The 27,245-nt window shown below is 41.9% G+C and overlaps 1 protein-coding gene across 1 annotated transcript in view; it reads left to right on the forward strand.

Annotated features, from left to right (window-relative positions):
- C7 (complement C7) overlaps window positions 1–26,937 on the forward strand; it is a 114,978-nt gene extending 88,041 nt beyond the window's left edge. The window contains exons 14-18 of the mRNA XM_040338809.1: window positions 164–296; window positions 3,120–3,311; window positions 6,458–6,545; window positions 20,909–21,090; window positions 26,537–26,937. Of these exons, the coding sequence (XP_040194743.1) occupies window positions 164–296; window positions 3,120–3,311; window positions 6,458–6,545; window positions 20,909–21,090; window positions 26,537–26,709 (768 nt within the window). The 3' untranslated portion in view covers window positions 26,710–26,937. The remainder of the gene's footprint in view (window positions 1–163; window positions 297–3,119; window positions 3,312–6,457; window positions 6,546–20,908; window positions 21,091–26,536) is intronic.
- Window positions 26,938–27,245: the final 308 nt, after the last annotated feature.

A 27,245-nucleotide genomic window follows, 5' to 3' on the forward strand; every position in this document is an offset into this window, starting at 1 on the left:
GTCATTAAAGCTGCTCTTTAATAACACCCTGGAAAAAAATTGCATTTAATCCATGGGCAGTGTTGAATTTTCCCTAAAATACAGCTTTAAAACTCCTAGCACTCAAATCACGAGAAAGCAATGACTGAGCCTCAGTATTCCTTCTATCTGGTTCTCTCCACAGGATGAGGACAATTCGCACTATGTTGGCAAACGTATTGTGTACACATGTAATAGTGGCTACACACTGGAGGGTGAGGCTTTTGCTGAATGTAAAGAAGACCTCCAGTGGCATGTTGGTGCCATGAAATGCCAAAGTAAGTAGATATACTTTACTTTCTACATGTTCTAATAAAAGTTATTCTTCTTCACTGGCCAAAGCATGGTAATCACTGTTTTTACTAAAAATATTACACACAGATATGTAAGCTCACGAGGGTGACTGGTAACATCTAGCTGCCTAATCAAGTCCTATTATCTGAACGTTGCAGAATAATGGCCATGTATTAACTATAGGCTTCTTGAGACTCCCTACAGCCTCTGCATATACAGTACAACATAGAACCTGTGTAAATTAGCCCTTTTTAAAAAAAACATTTTTACATTTTTATTTAAAAAAAAAACATTTTTTTAAAAATAATTTATTACACTGTTACATTTTTTTTCTTACAGGACAGGGAAGCCAGCAGTGCCATGGGAGGGGGCTTGGCACAGTGACAGGGGGGCACATGGGGGGATCAGAAGTGGGCAGACCAGGGAGGGGTATTTGTGCTGGTGAAGTAATTAAAGGAACGATGCCCTGTGTCTCTCCCTGCAGCAGCTGAATGCCGACAGGAGGAAGAGAAACAGGCTTTTAGCTGCTTCTGTAATTGCCCCTCTGCCTGACCACACTGATTCCTCCTGCTGTTCGGGCCCCTCTGTGTGCTTGGGCCCCCTACAGGAGGGCTGGTGCCCCCCCCTATCAGCAGCCCTGGGCTGGCTAGGTTAATTGGCTCCTGTTTAAACTGGCCCTAGTTTGTGTATATGAGGGAGGGACCTTAGATTGAAATCTCTTTGAAGGAAGGGATTGATGTGAATGAATATTATGTAAAGTGCTGTGTAAATTGACATCATTATAAAAATATCTGTAATAAGTAAATAATAAATCCCCTGTAGAATAATTGTAATTGGTGTTCCTATTGGAATATTTCCACTCACCTCCTGTTCTGGGAGCAATCATAAAATTTTAGGTTTTTCCATCACTTTCTGTCCTGGAGACATTGGTCACAAGGACAAATAGAGAAGGGGAATCTCTCCAGTAAAGACTCAGACAGTAATAAAAACGTGACAGAGGTTCACTCAATATTTTCCCCCCAAATTTGTTACAACTGGTCACAGCATACAGCTTTGTAATAACAATAAAAACAATAGTTATTTTGACAATCCAATATAAAATTACTTAAAAAATGTTTTACTTTTCATGTTGTGAGTGTCTGCTGTCTGTCTTTCAACAACTTCCTGGTTTCCCTGCATGCTTTGCATCTTCTCCTGTGTTTAACCTCTTTCTGACATACCTGTACGTGATTTTGTGCACGCGGTTTTGGGGGCACGCTGTATAGGGGTTACTATTCCCTAAAAGTGTCCTATCTGTCTGCCGCAATGTCAAGGTCCCGCTTAAAATCACTTATAACCGATATTACTAGTAAAAAAAAAATAATAATAAAAATGCCATAAATTATCCCCTATTTTGTAGATTTGATAGCTTTTGCGCAAACCAATCAATATGCGCCTATTGGGATTTTTTTTTACCAAAAATATGTAGAAGAACACATGTTGGCCTAAATCAGGGATCCTCAAACTACGGCCCTCCAGCTGTTGTAGAACTACACATCCCATGAGGCATTGTAACACACTGACATTCACAGACATGACTAGGCATGATGGGAATTGTAGTTCTTGAACAACTGGAGGGCCATAGTTTGAAGACCCATGGCCTAAATTGATGAAGATATTTTTTTTTTATTTTTATTTCTGGATATGCATTATAGCAGAAAGTATAAAATATAGTTTTGTTTTCAAAATGGTCGGTCTTTTTTGTTCACAGCACACAAAATAAAAACCTCAGAGGTAATCAAATACCACCAAAAGAAAGCTCTATTTCTGAGAAAAAAAAGGACATATTATTATTATACCTTTTTCTACATAATTTGTATAGCGCCAACAGTTTACCCAGCAATTTACAATGTAGAGGGGGGACAGCACAATTACAGTACAGTTCAATACAAAAGGTTCAGGAGGGCCCTGCTTGTGGAGCTTACATTCTAAAGGGAGGGGGGGGGGGTGGTTGTACAAAAGGTAATATCTGCAGAGAATGATTTGATGGGGGACATTATTTTTATTTGGGTACAGTGTTGCATGACCATGTCCCATGATGCCTTCCTGTACTGGCGCTGCCCCCTGAAAGCATACCTCACAACTTTTTGAGATGGGATCGAGGAACACCTATTTGCATAAGTATGCAGGTATAGGACATCCCCTCGCCATGTCCCATAAAAATTAGTTCAATGCAAAAAAAAAATGATCAGGTAAACCCCAGAAGTGCTTTTTCACACTATTATTCCTTTCTCCTGGCGTTTGAAATTTACAAATGCAGCCATTTAGAAAATGGATGAAAGGTTTAGCACTGGCAAACATTCTTTGAAAGATAAATATTGCATTTTATATATGACTATATAGATTAGACCAAAATGAGGGACAAATGATGAAAAAAGAGGGAAGAGAGGGACTGTGTTGCAAGCCAGAGACAGTCCTTCGAAATCACGGACAGTTGGGAGCTATCCTGAAACCTCTTCCCTCAGAAACCCATAAGTTCGGAGGCAGGCTCTGTGAAATGTGTGACACAGTATTGCCTACTCACAGGGCACAGTGACTACATATTACAGAATTCAAGGAAGTAAATGTGTGGGGATCTTTACAAGGTAAGTTTACAAACTTCAAGATCATTCAGATTAAAAGGAAGTAGAAGGCTAAAGTTAATTGAAATGCAATGTGGAAATTAATATATGATTTGAAATGACCATAAATACACTTCTAGGGCCCTCTTTTATCTGTCTAAACTATTTTCAACATAGTTATAACTTTATTTAAAATCATTTTTGCAGGACTTGCGTGTTCTTTGCCTCAGCTTCCAAGTGGCATGGCGGTTGCCCCGGAGAAGGGTTCCTACCAAGTCGGAGATAAAATAAAACTCTCATGCCAACAAGGCCTGAATTTAGAAGGTCCAGGAGTCGCTTCATGCAGTTCAAGCCTCACCTGGAATCCCGATATAAGAGACATCCAGTGCACAAGAAAAGGTTAGGTGTGATGCAACCTATAATTGGAGTAGTTTGGCCTGACATTCCTTCATTAGTCTACATTTTAGGTTATGACCAGAAACTGTTTGAGAGTGACCAGTGTCCCGAAAGCTGCACACCAAGTCAAAGCCTACTGCGTGATAGTGAATGGCAGTCTCCCCGCCAGGCCACGTCCCCACACTATACCATTGCCTGGAACATAGACAAGCTCCCTTCCCAGCCAGCCCTCACACTGGTGGGCACATTCCCATACAGCCTGAGTGGCTCGCACACATATCTTGGTTACCAGATACATTTTTCTACATGCTAGTGAACACAACTTTGAAAAATGGTAATATGGTAATGTAATAATTTAAACCGAGTGTTCCACTGTGATAGGGCTTCAGTTGGTTAAGCACATTCAAAAGTAACAATTCTAGTCCCGTCTAATGAGCTGGGACAATTCCTAGCTTCCTCAATCTCCAGTTCTGTTACTGCTTTCCTGATATTGTAAGGGTGGTCCTACTCCACTATTTGCATTACGAAATAAAATAAAAATCCAGCAGTAAGAGTGGGTCACCCTCATAACTGTCTTGGAAGTTGTACAAACCTCAGAGTTAAAGTGCATGCTCAGCAAAAAAAAAAATCCTAGGGCCGGATTTAGATACATTGGAGTATCTGTCGGCGCGGCGTAACGTATCTCAGATACGGTACGCCGCCGTAACTTAGGGCGCAAGTTCCGTATGAAGAAAGAACTTGCGCCCTTAGTTACGGCGGTGTAACGTATGTTGTCCGGCGTAAGCCCGCCTAGTTCAAATGGGGATGATGTGGGCGTGTTTTATTTAAATGAATAGTGACACTGCGTATTTGACGTATTTTACGAACGGCGCATGTGCCATTCGTGAAAAAATCCCAGTGCGCATGCTCGAAATTACACCGCAAATCGTCATTGCTTTAGACGTGAACGTAACTTACGTACAGCCCTATTCGCGAACGACTTAGGCCAACGACGTAAAATTTTCAAAACTCGACGCGTGAACGAGGTTCATACTTAACATTGGCTACGCCTCATATAGCAGGGGTAACTTTACGCCGGAAAAAGCCTAACGTAAACGACGTAAAAAAATGCGCCAGACGGACATACGTTTCTGAATCGGCGTATCTACCTAATTCATCGCGTAACTATACGGAAGCGCCACATAGCGGTCAGCGTAAATATGCAGCCTAAGAAACGACGGTGTAAGACACTTACGCCGGTCGGATCTTAGGGAAATCTATGCGTAACTGATTCTATGAATCAGGCGCATAGATACGACGCCACACACTCCTTTCTGAATCTGGCCCCTAGTCTTTTAGAGTGAAGGGAAAGGTTAGCACTCTTGCCAGATTTTTACTACTATCAGGGGCTTCTTTAGAATGATTTTCCCTCACTTTATGGTGTTAAAGCAAAACCCAACCGTATCTGAGCGCCACAAACTGAAAACACTATTTAATTCATTGTTAATATTTAAAGCAAACTCACCCATCCATCCATCTCTCCATGCTTTAATGAGTTGAGAAATCACTTTCAAAAACACCCACCTAGCATTTATATCTTGAGTAAGGGCAGATGGTTCTTGTAGCATTTACTTCCTGGAATCCATCTGCTCAGGTATGCAGGCAGAAGGGTGTGCTCAGCTGAAAAGCCCCTTCTCCCCTCCTCCAGATGAAAGAAACAAAGGCCCATGAAGGCTCCTGGAATGTAAGACATCATTTTGGCGTTGGAACCAGGAAGCAACTGAAATGTAAAAAAACACTGTCACAGCTGAAGGTGCTGCCATCTTCACCCGGTCTACCTCCTGGGTTTATGGGCTTGGACGATATGAATGGACGAGCCGGTGATGATGACACAGTGCATGCGAACAGGAGTTACTGTTTATGGCACGGCTCTGAAGGAACAGCACAGGTATGCCACTCCTTCAGAGCGCATGTGTCAGTGACGTCTCCGGCTGCATCTAACCACTTAACCCCCAGACCATATTGCTGGTCAAAGACCAGAGCACTTTTTGCGATTTGGCACTGTGTCACTTTAACTGACAATTACGCGGTCCTGCGACGTGGCTCCCAAACAAAATTTTTCCCCACAAATAGAGCTTTCTTTTGGTGGTATTTGATCACCTCTGCGGTTTTTAGTTTTTGCGCTATAAACAAAAATAAAGCGACAATTTGGAAAAAAATGAATATTTTTAACTTTTTGCTATAATAAATATCCCCCAAAAATATATAAAAAAAAAATGTTTTCCTCAGTTTAGGCCGATACGTATTCTTCTACATATTTTTCGTAAAAAAAATTGCAATAAACGTTTATAGATTGGTTTGCGCAAAAGTTATAGCATTTACAAAATAGGGGGTATTTTTATGGCATTTTTATTAATATTTTTTTTTACTAGTAATGGCGGCGATCAGCGATTTTTTTCCCCGGTACTGCGACATTATGGCGGACACTTCGGACACTTTTGACACATTTTTGGGACCATTGGCATTTTTATAGCGATCAGTGCTATAAAAATGCATTGGATTACTATAAAAAGGGGTTAACACTAGGGGGCGGGGAAGGGGTTAAGTATGTTCCTTGGGTGTGTTCTAACTGTAGGGGGGGTGGCCTCACTAGTGCCCGCAAAGAGAGCCAATGTTATTGTACGGGCTCTCGCGCAGGGGATCCGACCTGCCACTGTAGAACTGCGGCGGCTGGTCGGCAAGTAGCTAAAGTAAATATCTCCTAGATATGTACACTACCTATAGGTAAGCCTTATAAGCCTTATTATAGGTAAACATCATACAAAGGAGTTTACGCCGACTTTAGGAAATAGTAAAGAATGAGGAACAGAGGGGATTGTGTGAGGCGGGATCTCTTTCCTTATTAAACTATAACACTGCTAGGGGTGCTGGAGCCATTGCAGCAATATTTTTTTTTTTTACATTAAAGTGTAAAGCAAGTGAATAAAAGGTGACTGATTTGAGCACCCCTGGCAGTGTTCTAGTTTTTCTCAATACCTGTCATTGTCACTTTTCTTGGATCACTTGACATGCATATAAATGTGAAGACAAATAGAAAGACATAAAATAAATAAATAAAAAGTGGCATTTGTTGATAACCTTTATATGGCATTATATTCCTACTCCTGCAGCCACCCCAAAACCAGATGAAACAAAATGCAAGCCATGGGAAAAACTCCAGGAATCTAAGTGCATTTGTAAAATGCCAGCTGATTGCGGGTAAGATTACAAACTTGTCTGGGACTAAATACCAGCCTTGTGATATCCTTCCTATTAATCACATTGGCGGCAAGCCTCGTTTTTACCAGCCTGGCCAGTAAAATGCTAGCCAGGTGGTAATCCTAAATGCAGCTAATATATCTATACAATATGTACATTCCATCCAGGTGTATAGTTTGTGATCTTTATTTAGCTTTAAATAGATTGTCCAAGGCCGACACCTAACAGGAGGGTAATGCCCTGTACACATGATCGTTTTTTCCGACATAATAAACTCCGGTGTATTTTTCCGATGGAATTCCGTTCAAGCTGTCTTGCATACACACTGTCATGCCAAATTCCGGCCGTCCAAAACGCGGTGACGTACAACACTACGACGAGACGAGAAAAATTAAGTTCAATTCTTCCGAGCATGCGTCGACTTGATTCTGAGCATGTGTGTTTTTTCTCTGTCGAAAATTCCACACAGACGATAAGAATTTTTCTTTCTAAACTCCGATGGAAAAAAGTCTGATGGGGCACACACACGGTCGGAATATCCGATGAAAAAATTCCGTTTGACTTTTTCCATCGTAAATTCCAATTGTGTGTACGAGGCATTAGAGGTAAGAGGTCAGTCTCTCATGGTATCTGGGGTTGATTTACTAAAACTGGAGCATGCTAAATCTGGTGAAGCTCCCCAAAGTTACCTAACAGCTTCTAACTTCAGCTTGTTCAATTAAGCTTTGACAAACTAACCTGGAAGCTGATCGGTTACTATACAGAGCTGCACCAGATTTTGCACTCTCCAGTTTTAGTAAATCATCCCAAGGTCTACTTTGGTCAAAATGCCACATTACACCTAAAAAAATAAAACACTTATAAGTCTGACAATTTGGAAATGTCTACTCCCAGATGGCTTATACAATATATTTGCCTTCCTCCTTATTCTCCTTCTGGCACACACTTTCAGTTCCATCGATGCAGTTCACCCCCCCCCCCCCAACCTAAATGCTAGCTGCTGGCTTGCCTGGTGGATCAGGCATATCCTACAAGAGTAGGGGTCAATAGGCTTTCCAGTAGGTTTGTGTTGTTGAATAGAGGGGTGAGGGACTGGGTAAAGTAGATAGATTATGACGTTCCATTCCATTAATGCAGTACACCTCCCACCCCAAATGCTAGCTGCTGGCTTGCCTAGTGGATCAGGTATATCCTCCAAGAGTATGGGGCTTTCCAGTAGGTTTGTTTAATTGAATAGAGGAGTGAGGGGACTGTAAAAAAATAAATGCTTGTCTCCAGAATTTCTCCAGAGCTCTCCGATCCTCTGGAACTCGCTACCTCAACCAGTCCGGTTATCCCCTACTCTTGCTACCTTCAAGCGATCCCTGAAAACTCATCTCTTCAGGGAGGCCTATCACGTCTCCAACTAATCTTTTACCACTTCCATCAGCTCATTTCCCACAGTTACAACCTTTTGTACCACCTGCTTAACCCTATTAGATAGTAAGCTCTTCTGAGCAGGGCCCTCTTAATCCTCTTGTATTTTATTGTATTATAACTGTATTGTCTCCCTTTTATATTGTAAAGCATTGCATAAACTGTTGGCACTATATAAATCTTGTATAATAATAATAATAATAATAATAATAATTATGAGGTTCCAATCCATCGATGCAGTACACCCCTAATGCTGGCTGCTGGCTGGCTGGCCTGGCAAAAATCCTTCTCTCTGCAGCCACCCTTAACCTATATTACTTCTAAATTTCAAAATCCTTTCCAAAACCCTAGCCAGCCATATCTCCCCTTCATTACTGCACTTAACACATAAGAAACAAGCCATTCACAAAAATACTTATATTCAAGAGATCAAACATAATTTGTTCCATCACAAGATATCTCTCTAAACAGATGAACTGTCCCTCTATATTCAACAACATCCCCATTAGCCTACCTTTGATCTTCACTGAGTGTTAAAGATTCGGCAAACTCAGTCATTTCAAAGTAAACATATAAAAAATGGAAGTCTAAAAACTCTCTCTCTCGTGTCACAATCCCGTGCTCTTTTAAACTATTTTTCTATTCAATGTAAGATTGAAAGCATTACAAAGATTTGCAAAGACTTCAGCTCCGGGCATGCAGAAAATAAACTTTGGTTCAACAGTATAAATATCCTAAAAATTCACACTCTATCTAAATGTTTATACATATTTTAGACAATACCCATCAATCCAAAATAGTTAATATGCAAATACAGTGATACCTATTATAAATAAGGTGCCAAATGTGATATTAAACAGCGCTCAAAAAAATAGGTGAAAATGTAAATCAACAAATATAATATTGGTACAGTGACATAGTGAAAAATAAATAAATAATCCACCCTCTAAGTGAGTCAATATATAAGTGTCCAAAAATCCGTGCAAAAATCGCATCAAAAAATACCAGGTTGGCAAATAAAGTCCATGAACTGTCTAAGTGAACAAAAAAATATATATATAAATAGTTCATAAATGGAGAGCAAAGGAAAAGAAAAAATCCTTCCCGATCTTCAATAAGTGCTTTCACCACACCACAGTGACTGCGTGCTTCCACCACCCATCAGAAATGCAAACTCACCGCAACAAATGGCCTGACACTTTCGTGTTTAGGCACACAGGCTTGTTAACTGACCCCCTCAGTTTAGTTGATAGAACTCCTTCTTTTCATATAGAGTGGAGCATTCAGTTAAACAGATGGAGATCCGAAGCAAAAAGAAAACTCCAAGATAACAGCCATATGCAAATAAGAAAAAGAGAGCACAATAGTGTGATACTGTAACACAACTTTTAATAACACACTACAAATCTCCCAAAGAATGCCCTCACAAAGGTAACTCTTGTTACAAGCAGTGTATAAATCCAAAAACTGACACGGTGTAAAACAAAAAATAAAGATATCCTCCAGGTGAACTAGTGGTCACAGCGGACCAACGAATAGCCCAAGTGTTACTCACAGCCCTTGTGCAGGTGTACTGGAGCTGCTGCTTAGGTAATTGAGCTGGTGGCAGATTAGACCATTCCACGTTCAAGCTTAGAAAGTTAGGTGTGCGGTTGTGACTTCAGTAATCACTCCCCGACATGTTTCATCGAAATGATTTCTTCATGGGGTTACTTACCAGCTGTCTAGTGCCGCTTTATATAGTTGCCAGGGTCCTCCCTCCCCCCTTGTGTTGATGCGTGCCTACTGATGTTAACAAGCTGCAGCTGCGTGGACTTACGTTCCTCCCAGCCATGCTAACATGCAGCTGATCCGCTCATCCAATCAGAGCAGCATCATCGTCATGACGCTGTAGCTGGCATTCTTCCAACGTGGTGGAGGCCCTCAGTGGCGACGTTGGTGTATTACACCACATCCCACTGCCTAGTATCGAATGTAATGTCTAACCCCGATGGTTAAACTGGGGTATGACACTCAACCTGCCTGCAGTGTATTCCATAATGGAGGGATGAAAACCAAATATTGCTGACTGTCAGCTTTTCGGATGTCCCTATGACCACAAGTTACCTCTAGGTCTATGCATACAGAGTATAGCAGTATAAATTCAGAAACACAGAGTACATTGGCTCTCATTATTTAAGCACAAGAGCCAGCCAATTAATGGTGTGTATAGTTATGAATGACATGTATACATATATAAAATATATATTATATAGCACTCTAAAATCTACAAACACATCTCTAGACAATAAGTGTATATACAAAATATAAATGATATTTTAAAAATTGTATATAAAAGAGTTGCAGATATTGTTATCCATATTAAAAATGCATAAACATATTAGTTAAAAGATATTAATAGGAATAAACAATATATATAAAATAATACATATATTTTTAAAAATGTTAAAATTATTTAAAAACATTATATTAAAATGAATACTGGAAAAAGATAATAAACTGGGCCATGAGCTGTAAATGACATGTGTATAAATATACGTTAGTAAAACAAATAAATGCTCTGGTTTAGACGTAAGTGGGTGTACTACATCATCCCCATATGCATGCACTCATCAAAACTCTGATCATGACGGGTAGCCCAGTTGTTTGGCCCCCTTATATAAACATAGCTCATGATCATCCTATATATGTAAAAACGCATGTCTCAAATCTATTGCTCATAATTTAGGCATTGCTAATGAAGCAATACACATCCAGTTCTATGTTTAGTCCCCTCGGAAAATGGCTTTTTAACAGGAAGATCCATTGAGTTTCGCGCTGCGACAGGTCTCTCACCCTATTTGAACCTCTCCACGAAGGGTACACACAGTCAATACCGCAGAACTGAGCTAACGAGGGGTCTTGGTTATGTTTTTCTTTAAAGTGGACTGACACACTATGATACTCGAAGCCTTTCTTAATATTCGCAAGGTGTTCAGCCACTCGAATCCGCAATAACCGCTTGGTTCTCCCTACATAAAGTAGCCCACAGGGGCACCAGATCAGGTATACTACGTAAGAAGAGTTACACGTAATAAATTCTTTAATAGAAAAACTCTTCCCATCACTACTCATGACCTGTTGTTTACCCCTGTTACTTGTTCGTACAGTTCTACAGCAGATGCATTTCCTACAGGAGAAAAATCCTTTAAGATCTATTCTAAGGGCCTGTTGGTCTGGGGGATCTAAAATCTTACGAACCACCTTATCACCGAAATAAGGAGCCCTCCTGTAGATGAATCGTGGTTGACTCGGAAGAATTTCGGCAAGGTGTCTGTCCTTACCCAAGATGTGCCAGTGATTTTTAAAAATGGCCTCTACCTCCCTATATTGGGCATGAAACCCAGACAGGAATCCGCATTGGTGTTGATTATTGTTTGGCTCTTCTGCCTTCTTCTCCAAGCATTTATCTCTAGGGATAACAGCAATGTCTTCAATCATAGTATTCAAAGCTGGCTCATCATATCCCTTTTGAACAAATTTATTCTTGAGTATTTGTGCTTGTGAGAGATAGTCAGTGACATCTGAGCAGTTGCGTCGAACTCTTAAAAATTGCCCCTTAGGGATATTTTTAATCCACGCTGGATGGTGTCCACTATTAATGGACAGGTAACTGTTCCGATCAGTGGTTTTAAAATACACTTTAGTCTTTAATTTATTTCCTTCTCTTTGAATAGTCACATCCAAGAAATTGACAGTATTTCCACTGATCGTGTATTCCAGTTTATAAACTGGAATACACGATCAGTGGAAATACTGTCAATTTTTAAGAGTTCGACGCAACTGCTCAGATGTCACTGACTATCTCTCACAAGCACAAATACTCAAGAATAAATTTGTTCAAAAGGGATATGATGAGCCAGCTTTGAATACTATGATTGAAGACATTGCTGTTATCCCTAGAGATAAATGCTTGGAGAAGAAGGCAGAAGAGCCAAACAATAATCAACACCAATGCGGATTCCTGTCTGGGTTTCATGCCCAATATAGGGAGGTAGAGGCCATTTTTAAAAATCACTGGCACATCTTGGGTAAGGACAGACACCTTGCCGAAATTCTTCCGAGTCAACCACGATTCATCTACAGGAGGGCTCCTAATTTCGGTGATAAGGTGGTTCGTAAGATTTTAGATCCCCCAGACCAACAGGCCCTTAGAATAGATCTTAAAGGATTTTTCTCCTGTAGGAAATGCATCTGCTGTAGAACTGTACGAACAAGTAACAGGGGTAAACAACAGGTCATGAGTAGTGATGGGAAGAGTTTTTCTATTAAAGAATTTATTACGTGTAACTCTTCTTACGTAGTATACCTGATCTGGTGCCCCTGTGGGCTACTTTATGTAGGGAGAACCAAGCGGTTATTGCGGATTCGAGTGGCTGAACACCTTGCGAATATTAAGAAAGGCTTCGAGTATCATAGTGTGTCAGTCCACTTTAAAGAAAAACATAACCAAGACCCCTCGTTAGCTCAGTTCTGCGGTATTGACTGTGTGTACCCTTCGTGGAGAGGCTCAAATAGGGTGAGAGACCTGTCGCAGCGCGAAACTCAATGGATCTTCCTGTTAAAAAGCCATTTTCCGAGGGGACTAAACATAGAACTGGATGTGTATTGCTTCATTAGCAATGCCTAAATTATGAGCAATAGATTTGAGACATGCGTTTTTACATATATAGGATGATCATGAGCTATGTTTATATAAGGGGGCCAAACAACTGGGCTACCCGTCATGATCAGAGTTTTGATGAGTGCATGCATATGGGGATGATGTAGTACACCCACTTACGTCTAAACCAGAGCATTTATTTGTTTTACTAACGTATATTTATACACATGTCATTTACAGCTCATGGCCCAGTTTATTATCTTTTTCCAGTATTCATTTTAATATAATGTTTTTAAATAATTTTAACATTTTTAAAAATATATGTATTATTTTATATATATTGTTTATTCCTATTAATATCTTTTAACTAATATGTTTATGCATTTTTAATATGGATAACAATATCTGCAACTCTTTTATATACAATTTTTAAAATATAATTTATATTTTGTATATACACTTATTGTCTAGAGATGTGTTTGTAGATTTTAGAGTGCTATATAATATATATTTTATATATGTATACATGTCATTCATAACTATACACACCATTAATTGGCTGGCTCTTGTGCTTAAATAATGAGAGCCAATGTACTCTGTGTTTCTGAATTTATACTGCTATACTCTGTATGCATAGACCTAGAGGTAACTTGTGGTCATAGGGACATCCGAAAAGCTGACAGTCAGCAATATTTGGTTTTCATCCCTCCATTATGGAATACACTGCAGGCAGGTTGAGTGTCATACCCCAGTTTAACCATCGGGGTTAGACATTACATTCGATACTAGGCAGTGGGATGTGGTGTAATACACCAACGTCGCCACTGAGGGCCTCCACCACGTTGGAAGAATGCCAGCTACAGCGTCATGACGATGATGCTGCTCTGATTGGATGAGCGGATCAGCTGCATGTTAGCATGGCTGGGAGGAACGTAAGTCCACGCAGCTGCAGCTTGTTAACATCAGTAGGCACGCATCAACACAAGGGGGGAGGGAGGACCCTGGCAACTATATAAAGCGGCACTAGACAGCTGGTAAGTAACCCCATGAAGAAATCATTTCGATGAAACATGTCGGGGAGTGATTACTGAAGTCACAACCGCACACCTAACTTTCTAAGCTTGAACGTGGAATGGTCTAATCTGCCACCAGCTCAATTACCTAAGCAGCAGCTCCAGTACACCTGCACAAGGGCTGTGAGTAACACTTGGGCTATTCGTTGGTCCGCTGTGACCACTAGTTCACCTGGAGGATATCTTTATTTTTTGTTTTACACCGTGTCAGTTTTTGGGTTTATACACTGCTTGTAACAAGAGTTACCTTTGTGAGTGCATTCTTTGGGAGATTTGTAGTGTGTTATTAAAAGTTGTGTTACAGTATCACACTATTGTGCTCTCTTTTTCTTATTTGCATATGGCTGTTATCTTGGAGTTTTCTTTTTGCTTCGGATCTCCATCTGTTTAACTGAATGCTCCACTCTATATGAAAAGAAGGAGTTCTATCAACTAAACTGAGGGGGTCAGTTAACAAGCCTGTGTGCCTAAACACGAAAGTGTCAGGCCATTTGTTGCGGTGAGTTTGCATTTCTGATGGGTGGTGGAAGCACGCAGTCACTGTGGTGTGGTGAAAGCACTTATTGAAGATCGGGAAGGATTTTTTCTTTTCCTTTGCTCTCCATTTATGAACTATTTATATATATTTTTTTGTTCACTTAGACAGTTCATGGACTTTATTTGCCAACCTGGTATTTTTTGATGCGATTTTTGCACGGATTTTTGGACACTTATATATTGACTCACTTAGAGGGTGGATTATTTATTTATTTTTCACTATGTCACTGTACCAATATTATATTTGTTGATTTACATTTTCACCTATTTTTTTGAGCGCTGTTTAATATCACATTTGGCACCTTATTTATAATAGGTATCACTGTATTTGCATTGTAATGTTTGGGGGACCAGCTTGATCGCAGGACACAGGCTTTTTAAATCAAAACTAAGGTTTATTAAACTTAAATGGCTTAGCAGCAGCAAAAACAACGGAAATAACAGTCTCACCGACTTGTACAGCTCAGAACTGCTATCGCAGTTAAATAGTCCTTGCAGGTAAGTCCTTCAGTAGCAGGCTTTCAGGCAACACACTGCCAAGTCCTTTCACAGCTTTTCATAGCTTCCACAGCTTTCCTTGTCCACCATTCACCATGCATAGACTCTCCTACACTCCTTCACTCTCACCTGCACTTCCTGTCTGCTTTAAACTACTTCCTTGGACAGGTGCATTAACCCTTTCCGTTCCCTTAAAGGCACCACAGTCCAAACAGAGGGGAAATATAACGTCCTTCCAGGACCCAGCCATGGCGTCCTGTACATATCCCCCCCCCTGTGCCCCAACGCCAAGGAGGTGGAGGCAACAGTGGAGCTCAAACAATGGACTCGGGAGAGGGCATCTGCATTTTGATGCAGTCTCCCGGGCCTATGCTCCACTATAAACTTAAACTCTTGGAGCGCCAGGAACCACCTGGTAATCCTGGCATTAGTCCCTTTACCTTGCCTCAGCCACGTTAAAGGGGCATGATCAGAAATTAACCTAAATTTCCTCCCCAAGAGGTAATATCTGAGGGACTCCAGAGCCCACTTAATGGCCAGACACTCTCTTTCAATAATAGCGTAGTTTTTCTCCGCTGGTGTCAACTTCCTACTGAGGAAGACTACTGGGTGCTCCTCACCATGAACAACCTGTGATAATACAGCTCCCAATCCTACATCGGAAGCATCAGTTTGGACAATGAACTCTTCCGAAAAATTGGGCGCTATCAAGACAGGGTGTTGGCACAGTGCTGACTTGAGCTCCAAAAAAGCCTTCTCAGCGTCTGCATTCCACTCCACCATGACCGATTTCCGGCCCTTAGTCAGATCGGTCAATGGAGCCGCCAATGTGGCAAAGTTGGGTACGAACCTCCTGTAGTATCCCACCATGCCCAGGAATGCACGTACCTGCTTTTTTGTGAGGGGGCGGGGCCAACTCTTTATAGCCTCTACCTTGCTGACCTGAGGTTTCACCACCCCTCTACCCACAATATAGCCCAGGTATTTCACCTCCTCCATTCCCAAAGCACATTTTTCAGGGTTTATTGTAAACCCCTCTTTCCAGAGAGAGTCCAGTACTGCCTGGACTTTGGGCAAGTGTGACTCCCAGTCTCTGCTAAAAATGACTATGTCGTCCAAGTACACTGAGGCATACTCCCGATGAGGTCGTAAAATCCTATCCATTGCTCGCTGGAACGTGGCTGGAGCAGTTTGCAGTCCAAAAGGCATTCTTTTGTACTGAAAACTCCCCTCTGGAGTAGAAAAAGCAGTTTTCTTTTTAGCAGCCTTAGTTAATGGGATTTGCCAATACCCCTTGGTAAGGTCTAACGTTGTGATATACCTAGCTGGACCTAGTCTCTCAATAAGTTCATCTACCCGGGGCATGGGGTAGGCATCAAACCGTGAAACTTCATTAAGCTTCCGGAAATCATTGCAGAATCGCAGAGTCCCGTTGGGCTTTGGTACCAACACAATCGGGCTCGACCACTCACTCTGCGATTCCTCAATGATCTCCAGGTCCAGCATCTTCTTTACTTCCTCTGAAACGGCCTTCCTTTGAGCCTCTGGGATGCGATAGGGCCTGACAAAAACTTTGACTCCAGGTTCCGTGATAATATCATGCTCTATGATACTAGTTAGCCCCGGCAAGTCTGAAAACTTCTCTTTATTTCTCTGCAAGAACTCCTTTGCCTGCTGACTTTGGTATTTAGATAGGGTATTTGCTACTTGGACACTCTCCACCCCAACCTGTGGCTCAAGCCTTGCACTAGCCAGGGAGGTCACCGGTTCCCTGTCTGTCCAGGGCTTTAACAAGTTGACATGATATATCTGATACGGTTTCCTCTTGCCTGGCTGGTGGACTCTATAATTGACCTCTCCCACTTTTTCCACAACTTCAAAGGGTCCTTGCCACCTGGCTAAGAACTTACTTTCCACAGTGGGAATTAGCACCGCTACTCGATCCCCCACTTGGAAGTGCCTTATTTTAGCAGCCCTGTTATAGACCTGTCGTTGAGCCTCCTGGGCTTTTTGCAAATGCTCTTTGACTAGCGGCATCACGGTTTGGATCCTTTCCTGCATTTGGGAGACATATTCCAGGACACTCTTATGCTGAACAGGTTCACTTTCCCACTCCTCTTTAACCACGTCAAGAAGTCCGCGAGGTCTCCGCCCATATACCAACTCAAAGGGCGAAAAACCCGTGGAGGCCTGGGGCACTTCCCGGATAGCAAACAGGAGAGCTGGTAACAGGCAGTCCCAATCTTTCCCATCCCTTTGTACCACTTTCTTGAGCATAGATTTAAGGGTCTTATTAAAGCGTTCCACCAACCCGTCCGTTTGGGGATGGTAGACCGATGTGCGTAGCTGTTTAATCCGGAACAGCTTACACACATCGGCCATAACCCTTGACATAAACGGGGTACCCTGGTCTGTGAGTATTTCCTTGGGGAAACCAGTCCGTGTAAACATCTGGAATAATTCCCGGGCAATGGCCTTTGAGGAGGTATTCCGCAGGGGTAGCGCCTCAGGATATCGGGTGGCATAGTCAAGAATCACCAATATGTAGGAGTGACCTCGAGCTGACTTTACCAAGGGACCCACTATATCCATGGCTATCCTCTCGAATGGGACCTCAATTATGGGCAGAGGGACCAAAGGGCTCCGAAAATGAGTCACCGGAGCGGTCAACTGACAGGTCGGACAAGAGGTACAGTATCTCTTTACCTCTGCTTTCAGACCTGGCCAGTAAAACCGGTCGGTGATCCGTGCCTCCGTTTTTTCAACTCCCAGGTGTCCCCCTAACACATCGTTATGGGCCAGGTCCAGAACCTTTCGTCTATATTGTTGGGGTACCAACAATTGCTCTACCACATTTTCTCTCTCCTTGGTAACCCGATACAGCAATTCATTATATATTGCAAAGTGTGGCCACCTCTCATTCGCACCTGGCCCCTGGGGAACACCCAAATCCGGCAGCGCAGGGGTAGAGGCCACTTCCTCATCCTCTTCCCCCAGCATTGCCCGAAGTGGGGAAGGCTCCTCCCCCTTAGGGTTTTGATAGGTCTGTGGACCACATATCTTGACATTCTCAATAGTATCAACACTACTTTCATCACCATTAACCCAATCATTAGCATTTTCCTCATCTGGGTCCACATTAACATTTGGCAGTTCAGGGTTATCCCTCTCAGCAGCAGGAACAGGGGGGCTAGTTTCTCCCCAGTCTCTGAACTGTTCTCCTTGTTCCCACAGTTTTGTAAACAATGGACAGTCTCGTCCTATTATAACATCATGCACCAAGTTCTTTACCACCCCCACCTCTTGAGTAACAGTGCCACATGCTGAGGCGATAGACAACGTGATGAGCGGGTACTCTCTAGTGTCCCCGTGAATGCATACCACCCGTAACGTTTTTCTTACCGGACCGATCTTCCCAATCACTCTAGGATGAACCAGGGTTACCATGCTTCCAGAGTCCAACAAAGCCCGGGCAGGGAGGTGGTTCACTTGGACTTCACACTCAAACTTTTCCTCATCCAGGTCGAGGTGTGTGGTGCACACTTTATGGGCACAAAAAGACCCCCTCCGAAGAACCCCGCATTCCATGGGCTCCTCTTGCAGTGGGCAGTGTGTCCGGGTATGACCCCAGGAATGACATCGCCAACATTGTACATCCCCTCCTCTCCGAACAGGAACAGAACGCTGAGGAGGTACCGGGAGTGACTCTTGGCCTTCCGGGGTGTTTGTCCCAGGGCTCCTTGGAACATCCTTTCGAAGGGCAGCAGTTGGTCGAACAGGCCGTGGCAGACTGGGCCCTATGCGCTTGGTAGGTCCGAGCAGGTCCTCCACCACTGTATATTGTTCCACCATCTCAACAAGGAGGTTTGCTGTTTTGGGGTCTCCATGGCTGACCCACCGTTGAAGGTCATCTGGCAGGGACCTCAGGTATCGGTCCAGCACGACCAGCTCCACGATTTGGGGGCCAGACAACACCTCAGGCTGCAGCCATTTTTTTACTAGTTGCACTAGGTCGTGCATTTGAGACCGGGGTGGCCGATCTGGATGATATTTCCATTGGTGTACACGTTGGGCCCGAACGGCCGTAGTCACCCCCAGACGAGCCAGAATTTCTGCCTTTAACTTTTGATAGTCTTTAGCATCATCTGGTGGCAGGTCAAAGTAGGCTTTTTGAGGATCTCCAGTGAGAAAAGGAGCAATGAGGCCGGCCCACTGGTCCTGAGACCATCCTTCTCTCTCCGCTGTCCTCTCAAATGTAGCAAGAAATGCCTCTACATCATCGCTCAGGGATAATTTCTGTAGAAAATGGCTTGCCCTCACAGTCACCTGGTTGCCAGGGGCAACAGCCGCTTGTTCCCGAACCTGAGACAGCTGCTGCACTGCTTCCTTTAAAGCCGTCACCTGAGCCTGCATAACCCCTTGCTGCGTCGCTTGCTGGGCCGCCAACAGGCGAGTATTTTCTTGCTGCAGAGCCAGCGCCTCTTTGTGGTAAGTTTGTTGTGCCTCCAGCTGGGCTGCTAAGCGCTGATTAGCTTCCTCATTGCGAGTCTGCGCTTGCATGTTAGCCAAGGTCAGCTGTTTAATTAGCTCCTCCATTGCTTCAACTTTCAATGTTTGTGCAGCTTTAACCCAGGACATAAATTCAATGTACTGTCTCTTTAAATGTCAGTTCAATATAAAGTCCAATGCAAAAAGAAAAAAAGTTTTTTTTTCTTCTCTTCTTATGCCTGTTATTCTGTCCTGCCCGCATTCGAGCACCAGTGTAATGTTTGGGGGACCAGCTTGATCGCAGGACACAGGCTTTTTAAATCAAAACTAAGGTTTATTAAACTTAAATGGCTTAGCAGCAGCAAAAACAACGGAAATAACAGTCTCACCGACTTGTACAGCTCAGAACTGCTATCGCAGTTAAATAGTCCTTGCAGGTAAGTCCTTCAGTAGCAGGCTTTCAGGCAACACACTGCCAAGTCCTTTCACAGCTTTTCATAGCTTCCACAGCTTTCCTTGTCCACCATTCACCATGCATAGACTCTCCTACACTCCTTCACTCTCACCTGCACTTCCTGTCTGCTTTAAACTACTTCCTTGGACAGGTGCATTAACCCTTTCCGTTCCCTTAAAGGCACCACAGTCCAAACAGAGGGGAAATATAACGTCCTTCCAGGACCCAGCCATGGCGTCCTGTACAGCATATTAACTATTTTGGATTCTATAATTTTTAAAGCAGCAGCTCTTGCATATTTATTAATTTATTAATTTATTTTATAAATATCACTAGTGTTCACATTTATTCTCCAGCTACGCGCAGTGAGGGTGGCTCACATTAGACGGCCCTTATCTCCACCCCTTTTTTCTACAATACCCATCAATCCACCCGAAAACCTTCCTTCGCATCTTAAGATCGCTGCCCATCAAATTTATCTGCAACTTAGTTTTTTCTCAATTATATCATAAACTTCTCTGCGAATATACTGTATACAAATCTTGGTTGAGATACCGGTTTTCTACTTACTGTTAGGTTGACAATGAAGTTTGCAGCCAGGTCATTCAATGCTGCAGTATGGGTCATGCTGGCTGCCTTAGATATAAACTAGTGTAACCATCCGTAAAGTGAATAACTCAACACTTGGTGTTGAGTTATTCACTTTACGGTCAACACTGAGGACAAGGGGGCACTCTTTACGTCTAGAGGAAAAGAGATTTCACCTCCAAATACGGAAAGGTTTTTTCACAGTAAGAGCTGTGAAAATGTGGAACAGACTCCCTCCAGAGGTAGTTCTGGCCAACTCAGTAGATTGCTTTAAGAAAGGCCTGGATACTTTCCTAAATGTACATAAAATAACTGAGTACTAAGATTTGTAGGTAAAGTTGATCCAGGGTAAATCCGATTGCCTCTCGGGGGATCAGGAAGGATTTTTTTTCCCCTGCTGTAGCAAATTGGATCATGCTCTGCTGGGGTTTTTTGCCTTCCTCTGGATCAACTGTGGGTATGAAGTTGGGTGTATAGGATTGTACTGTGTTTTTTATTTTGTTTGTTTATGTTTTGTGGTTGAACTGGATGGACTTGTGTATTTTTTCAACCTGACTAACTATGTAACTATGTAAAACTGGGACTTGTTGAACTTAAATTTTAACACCATGACATTGATGACAGCTGAAATTGTGTGACATTTATGCATTATCCGTTTGTTTTTCAGCTCCTCTCTTAATATATGCACCATAGATGGTCGAAACAGCAGGAACATTGCACTCACAGTCTGTAAAATGCATGCACTCGAATGCCTGGGGCGGAAATACACGCTGACCAGAGATGATAACTGCAATTTCCCCAAAACAGATAAGTCATGTGGCTCATGCCACCTATGGGAAACCTGCTCTGGTGAGAATTTCCTAATTTTTGCACTTTGTATAGAAACAAAAACAGCAATCTACAAGAGGAGAATTAACAAAAATAAAATAAAAAATACTACAGAATACAAGAAAAAATTTGTCAAAAGTTAGGAAAAGATTCACCTTTGACATTCGTTACTGGAATAGCTGTCCCCATTGTGGGATAACCCCTTTGCTTCTGTGACAACTCTAACATTTTAGGTTTACCCTTAAAGAAATTGCAAGTGAATTACCTCAGTGGGGACCTAGCTATAAAAACCTGGCTGAATTTTTTTTTTCGGATCTAAAGCACATTTTGTCTAAAGTTCCACTTTAAACCTCCAAGTGCTGATCTTGTGTTTGCACATTAAATCAGCACTGAGAGCAACATATAACATTGCATTTCCTTGTGAAAAAAAAAAACCTTGAACCTTGTTGCACATGAATTTATTAGTTACAGTTACTAAAAAAAATGTTTTCAGATACATTTTTCTATAATGTACTGTAAAAATTCCAATCTTTTACTAAAATACTGTTTATCTATATGGCATTTACAATAACAAGAGGTTTTATAAATGGCAAAGCCTTCAAAATTATCAAAAAACAAGAAATAATTGACTTTTCCTCTGTATAAATAGGTCTATGTATACTGAGGTTTTATTTTTGTTTTTAGATATGATCGAACAAGACATTACGTCTCATGTTAAAGGGCGCCACCACAAAATAACACACCCTCTAGTCATGTATACATCATGCTTAGCTCTAGCCATTTCTGAAATTTAAACCTGTGTCAGTACTTGTGTCCAAGTACTCTTAGGTGTCAGCTTTTTATGAAATTGACATAGAGAGATAAACAGTGTATTCTAAGCCCTGATTGGGCAAAGCTTTGCCCAATCAGTGCATAGTAAATAGTTGGTTGTTAAGGAGTGGGCCAGGGAGCTGGCTGCTGCATCCTTAACAACGGATGAATCATCAGCTGTCAATGGGCTTCCTCGCTGACAGCAGAATAAAAATAAACATTGCAGGCAATAGAAAAATGTGAAATAAACGGTGTGGGGGTCCCGCCAATCCATATTAGCAGGTTCTATACATGGTACAGATATGCCACTTTAAATATAGTGCCTGGGGGGTCCCCTTCCCCTGCCTGTAATGTGGCGCATCTGTACTGTGAATAGACCCTGCTGCAGCAAAAATTACATTTAAAAAGAAAAAAAATTATATTTAAATTGCCGTCACATGGGGGTGGTGCAACCAGGTGATGTTGCCAGGTGGCTTTGCCCCTTACCTATTTAAGAACTGTCCGTGTTTGGCAGACATGTGGCCTGGTATTGTTCAGGAGGGGGGCTCTCCCCCTTTTCTGACCTGCCGGCTGGATGCTCGGATAAGGGTTCCCCTTAAAATCCATACCAGACCCAAAGAACCTAATATGGATTGGGGGGGGGGGGGGCCCACACTGTTTTGTTGTTTTACATTTTTGTATTGCTGGCAATTGTATTGTTTTTCCGGCAATTTAAATTTTTTCCTTTATATATGTAATTATTTCTGCAGCATGTTCTAAACATAGTACAGATGCGCCACTTTACAGGCAGACTAAGGAGACCCCCCCCCCCCAGGCACTATATTTAAAATATTTTTTCATTTTTATTGTTTCATTTTAAGCGCAGGATGGTGAAGAAAAAATTTACTTTGTAGGCACCACTTAGAAAGATAATAGGAATTTTTAATACATAAATATATAAAGTTTGAAAAACTAAATGCATCCAGTGGAATACATAAAACAGAAGATAAAACCGAGAACACAAGACCGAGTGTGGAACTACACGGAGGCACTCAAAACATAGTTGTCACTATCGCAGGGATACATATATTGGAATTGCCCGTGCTGAGATAGGAAGAGAGTGTCTCCTGGGTCAACGCCACCAGAATCTTGAAGTGTTAAAAATGGCTCAACATGTTTTGCGGTTCAGTACAGTTTTCTCAGGAGCTTCTATGTAATAGCAAAAGAAAAAAAGAGAGGAGAAAAGCTAATTTGAACACTTATAATCATGCCCAATAAACTGGGAGCATACATTGAAAAACCTCACCAAATAATTTGGTGTCATTGGAGAATGTCCAGCACAGCCATCATCTAGGTGAGTTTTTTACATATTTGGCTATCTGATTTTCAATGTATGCTCCCAGTTTATTGCGATAGTGACAACTATGTTTTGAGTGCCTCCGTGTGGTTCCACACTCGGTCTTGTGTTCTCGGTTTTATCTTTTGTTTTATGCATTCCACTGAATGCATTTACATTTTCTAACTTTATGGGCCAGATTCACAGCAGAAATACGCCGGCATATCTACTGATACGTCGGCGTATTTTCAAATTTGCCACGTCGTATCTTGATTTGGAATCCTCAAACCAAGATACAACGGCTTTTGGCATAGATCCGACAGGCGTACGGCTTCGTACGCCTTCGGATCGTAGGTGTAATTTTCCGGCGGCCGCTGGGTGGAGTTTGCGTCGTTTTCCAGCGTTGGGTATGCAAATTAACTGATTACGGCGATCCACGAAGATACGCGCGTTCGTCGCAATCTCTTACGTCGTCGCTAGTCGTTTTTTCCCGTCGCAAACATAAGCCTGCTTTTTCATGGCTTATATTTAGACAGCCCATGTTAAAGTATGGCCGTCGTTCCCGCGTTGAATTAAAAAATTTTTTTGCGTAAGACGTCCGGGAATACGAAAGTACGTTACACACGTCGCCATAATTTCACCCAAAGCACGGCGGGAAATTTCAAGACGGAGCATGCGCAGAACGTTCGGCGCGGGAACGCGCCTAATTTAAATGGTACACACCCCATTTAAATTAGGCGGGCTTGCACCGGACAGATTTGCATTACGCCGCTGCAAGTTTACAGGCAAGTGCTTTGTGAATCAAGCACTTACGCCGAAAACTTGCGGCGGCATAACGTAAACGGGATACGTTACGCCGCAGCGCAGGTACATGAATCTGGCCCTATATATTTATGTATTAAAAATTCTTATTATCTTTCTAAGTGGTGCCTACAAAGTCCATTTTTTCTTCACAATCCTTCAATTATCTTATAGGATGTGGCACTATATCTATATAGGGTGTTGATTGCCACCCAAGGGCATAGCAATCAATTTTTTGCGTTTCACTTTAAGCATCATTAAAATCACTGCTCCTGGAAAAACGATCTTTTAAAAAAAATATTTTGCATTGATACATGTCCCCCAGGGCAGTACCTGGCCCCCATAACCTTTTTATGACAAATAAGTTGCATATAAGCCTTCAAAATGGGGATTTCGGCCCAACTCTATTATTGGGTAGTAAATATGCCTGCCTGTAGTCATGTACACTGTGTGAACAAATGGTTGTGGATACCTTGCAATGACACCTATATGAGCGTGTTGGACATCCTATGGGCATTAAAATAGACTTCACAAAAAAAATAGAGGATACCCTGTGCCAAATAATTAAAGAAAACTAGAAAATAAGCTGCCACCTTACTAAGTATGTGTAAACAAAACAAACTCAATAAAAAAGGGGCTATATGCACATACATCAAACGCAAAAGCCTATGTGTCAAATAATCAATAGATAGAACTCATAAATAAAGCTGCAATGTGTTACATATAATGTCATAAAAATATTTTTTATAAAAATACTATTTTAGACTGCTTATAGTGAAAAAGTCCTTTTTATATGCCACACCACATGAAAACGGCAAACAATGGTTCAGCAAAATGGTAACTGGATAGCTTCCTGATGACTTCAGAGAGATAAAATGCGTAGAGGCGGGTAATTACGGTCATCGGTTTCAGTATGTCCCTTCCGGTGTGGGAGATCCAGTCTTTGGAAAGAATGTCAGCTCCATTAGCGAGCAGAGCAGAGACATTACATGCTTTCTTTTATATACAAACTGGATAATTTGGTGCTAAGCTTAGAGCACTTATAAATGTGAGAGCAATATTGATATGTTATATTGTTTGGTGATTTTTGCATTCGATAAATACTACACTATGAGATCTTCTTTTGTGGTTCCTATATGTTGATGGTGCATTGGGGAGATTTAAGTGGGAGTGTGTGTCACCAAAAACTGACGGTAAAGATGAAGTCTGACCTATGAGAAGAGAGCAATCCTGGTTTATGAATAAAGCGCTTATTGACCTTCTTAGTGATAAGAGGTCAAAGAGGTCTGGTGAGTGAGCATTGTTTTCCCTTGTCACGTGGTGTGGACGCATGACAGTGGAGGATAAGATTTCATATGTGGCACTATGTTATAATAAGGACTTTTTTTTAAAACTATAAGCTGTCTGATATTGGACTTTTTAATGAGATTATATGTAACACATTGCACATTTATTTATGAGTTATATATTGATTATTTGACATAAAGGTTTTTTCGTTTGATGTGTGTGCACCCCTTTTTTATTGAGTTTTTTTTAACTATATCGTTGCCCCCCCCCCCTGTTTTGGGGGTTTTGGAAGCCTTCAGTCTTCTGGTGAGACTTTCCACAAAGATTTGGAGGGTGTCTGTGGCAATCTGTACCTATACAGCCAAAAAATATTTCTGAAATCATGTACCAATGTTGGATGAGAAGACCAGGATCACAGTTGGCATTCATCTTAAAAGTATCGTTAAGTACAGAACTCTGTACAGACACACCATGTCTTATAAGATAATGTCCATAAGCTTATGGGGCTGACACAGCCATGCGGGGACAGAAAAGAGCCTTCTCTAAATTGTTGTCACAAGGTTTGGAGTGCTTAAAGGAGAAGATCAGCCAAATCTTTTTTGGCTGGGCTTCACCTATGGATCACAATTCGTTTTGCACTCCTGTGATCCATTTTCAGCAGAGCGGGCTGAAGTCCGCTCTCTGCTGACGTCACGGAATTCAGTCCAGGCGCCGACCACGGAGTCTGGATCTGCCAGGTGCCTGGACTAACACCTATCTCGGCCTCTCAGCGAGCTGATGAGAGCCTTAGACGGCCGTTCCCCACCCCTCCACAGCCCAGCGCTCCAGTGAGCAAAGCAGAGAGCTGTGACTGACAGACAACAGCTCTCTGCTAGGGGAGCTCTGAAAACTGAGTGATTGGCAGTGTTCGATCTCTCGGTTCTCAGTGGAGGTAAGTATGATGGGGGAAAAGAAAAATCCTTTACTTCTTTTTTAATTTTCAAAATCATCTGTGTATGCTGTATCATTAACAGTACCCTTAACTAGAAGAGACATTTGGAGAGGTGTCCCCATACCATTGGCTATATAGTGTAAGGAAGAGTGTGGCTTGGGGGGTTCGTAAAACATCTTCCATGAAACAATCCTTTGCAAAATTTCTGTAGATTTGCACAGTTTTTTTTACTTTGTTAATATTTTTTCACCTTGTAGGACTGGAAATCTATTGTTCAGTCTAGTTTACATTGTGTTAATTCACCCTTCTCCTTGTGTGTCCAGATGAAACAAAAACATGTGTCTGCAGAAAAGCTGGGAGCTGCCATGATCAAGGAATCAGCATTTGTGTCCTAGTGAACGGCAGGAAGCAAACTCTGAGTGAATGTGACGCTGGAATCCTCAGATGCCAAGGGCAGGATGTGGAAGTTGTCAGCACGAGTCCCTGTGATGAGTAGAGGAATCTCAGTACTGTGTCGCTGCGTTTTTGTCCTGCTAGAGAAAACGTCAAAGCAACTCAGCACTTCAGCTGCTCTACGGCTCCTTCATGCCTACAAATGCCATTGAATTATGATCTTGCTAATATGAAATGTAACATCAAATTCAAGCTGTCAGGTCTTGTGTTTGTGTTTTGTAAAACAAATGAGTTTTTTGTACCAGCTAAAAATAAAACCCTTCCTTTAGTATTCGGCTTTTCCCTAAATAATAAGCACAGAGCGTTCTTTCGCTAGTCTCCAGCATCGTCAGAATGTCTGATTTCCATTTCCAGCAATATATTTTTAAGAGATAACTTTACACTATGAAATCCGTACTTTGGCATACTGCCTGGCATGCTTTATCACTGGCTGTCTATCAAACAACAGGTATGAGAGACTGGAGAGTGTGGGCCAAGTTGGTATTTGTATATTAAAGAAGTTGGGTTTTGGGTCTCCTGAGGTGCTCAGAACAGCCTTTTTCAACCAGGGTGCATGCCTAAAAATCACCCAAAAATTGT

This window comes from Rana temporaria, chromosome 1 (assembly GCF_905171775.1).
Source record: "Rana temporaria chromosome 1, aRanTem1.1, whole genome shotgun sequence".
Taxonomy (NCBI): Eukaryota; Metazoa; Chordata; class Amphibia; order Anura; family Ranidae; genus Rana; species Rana temporaria.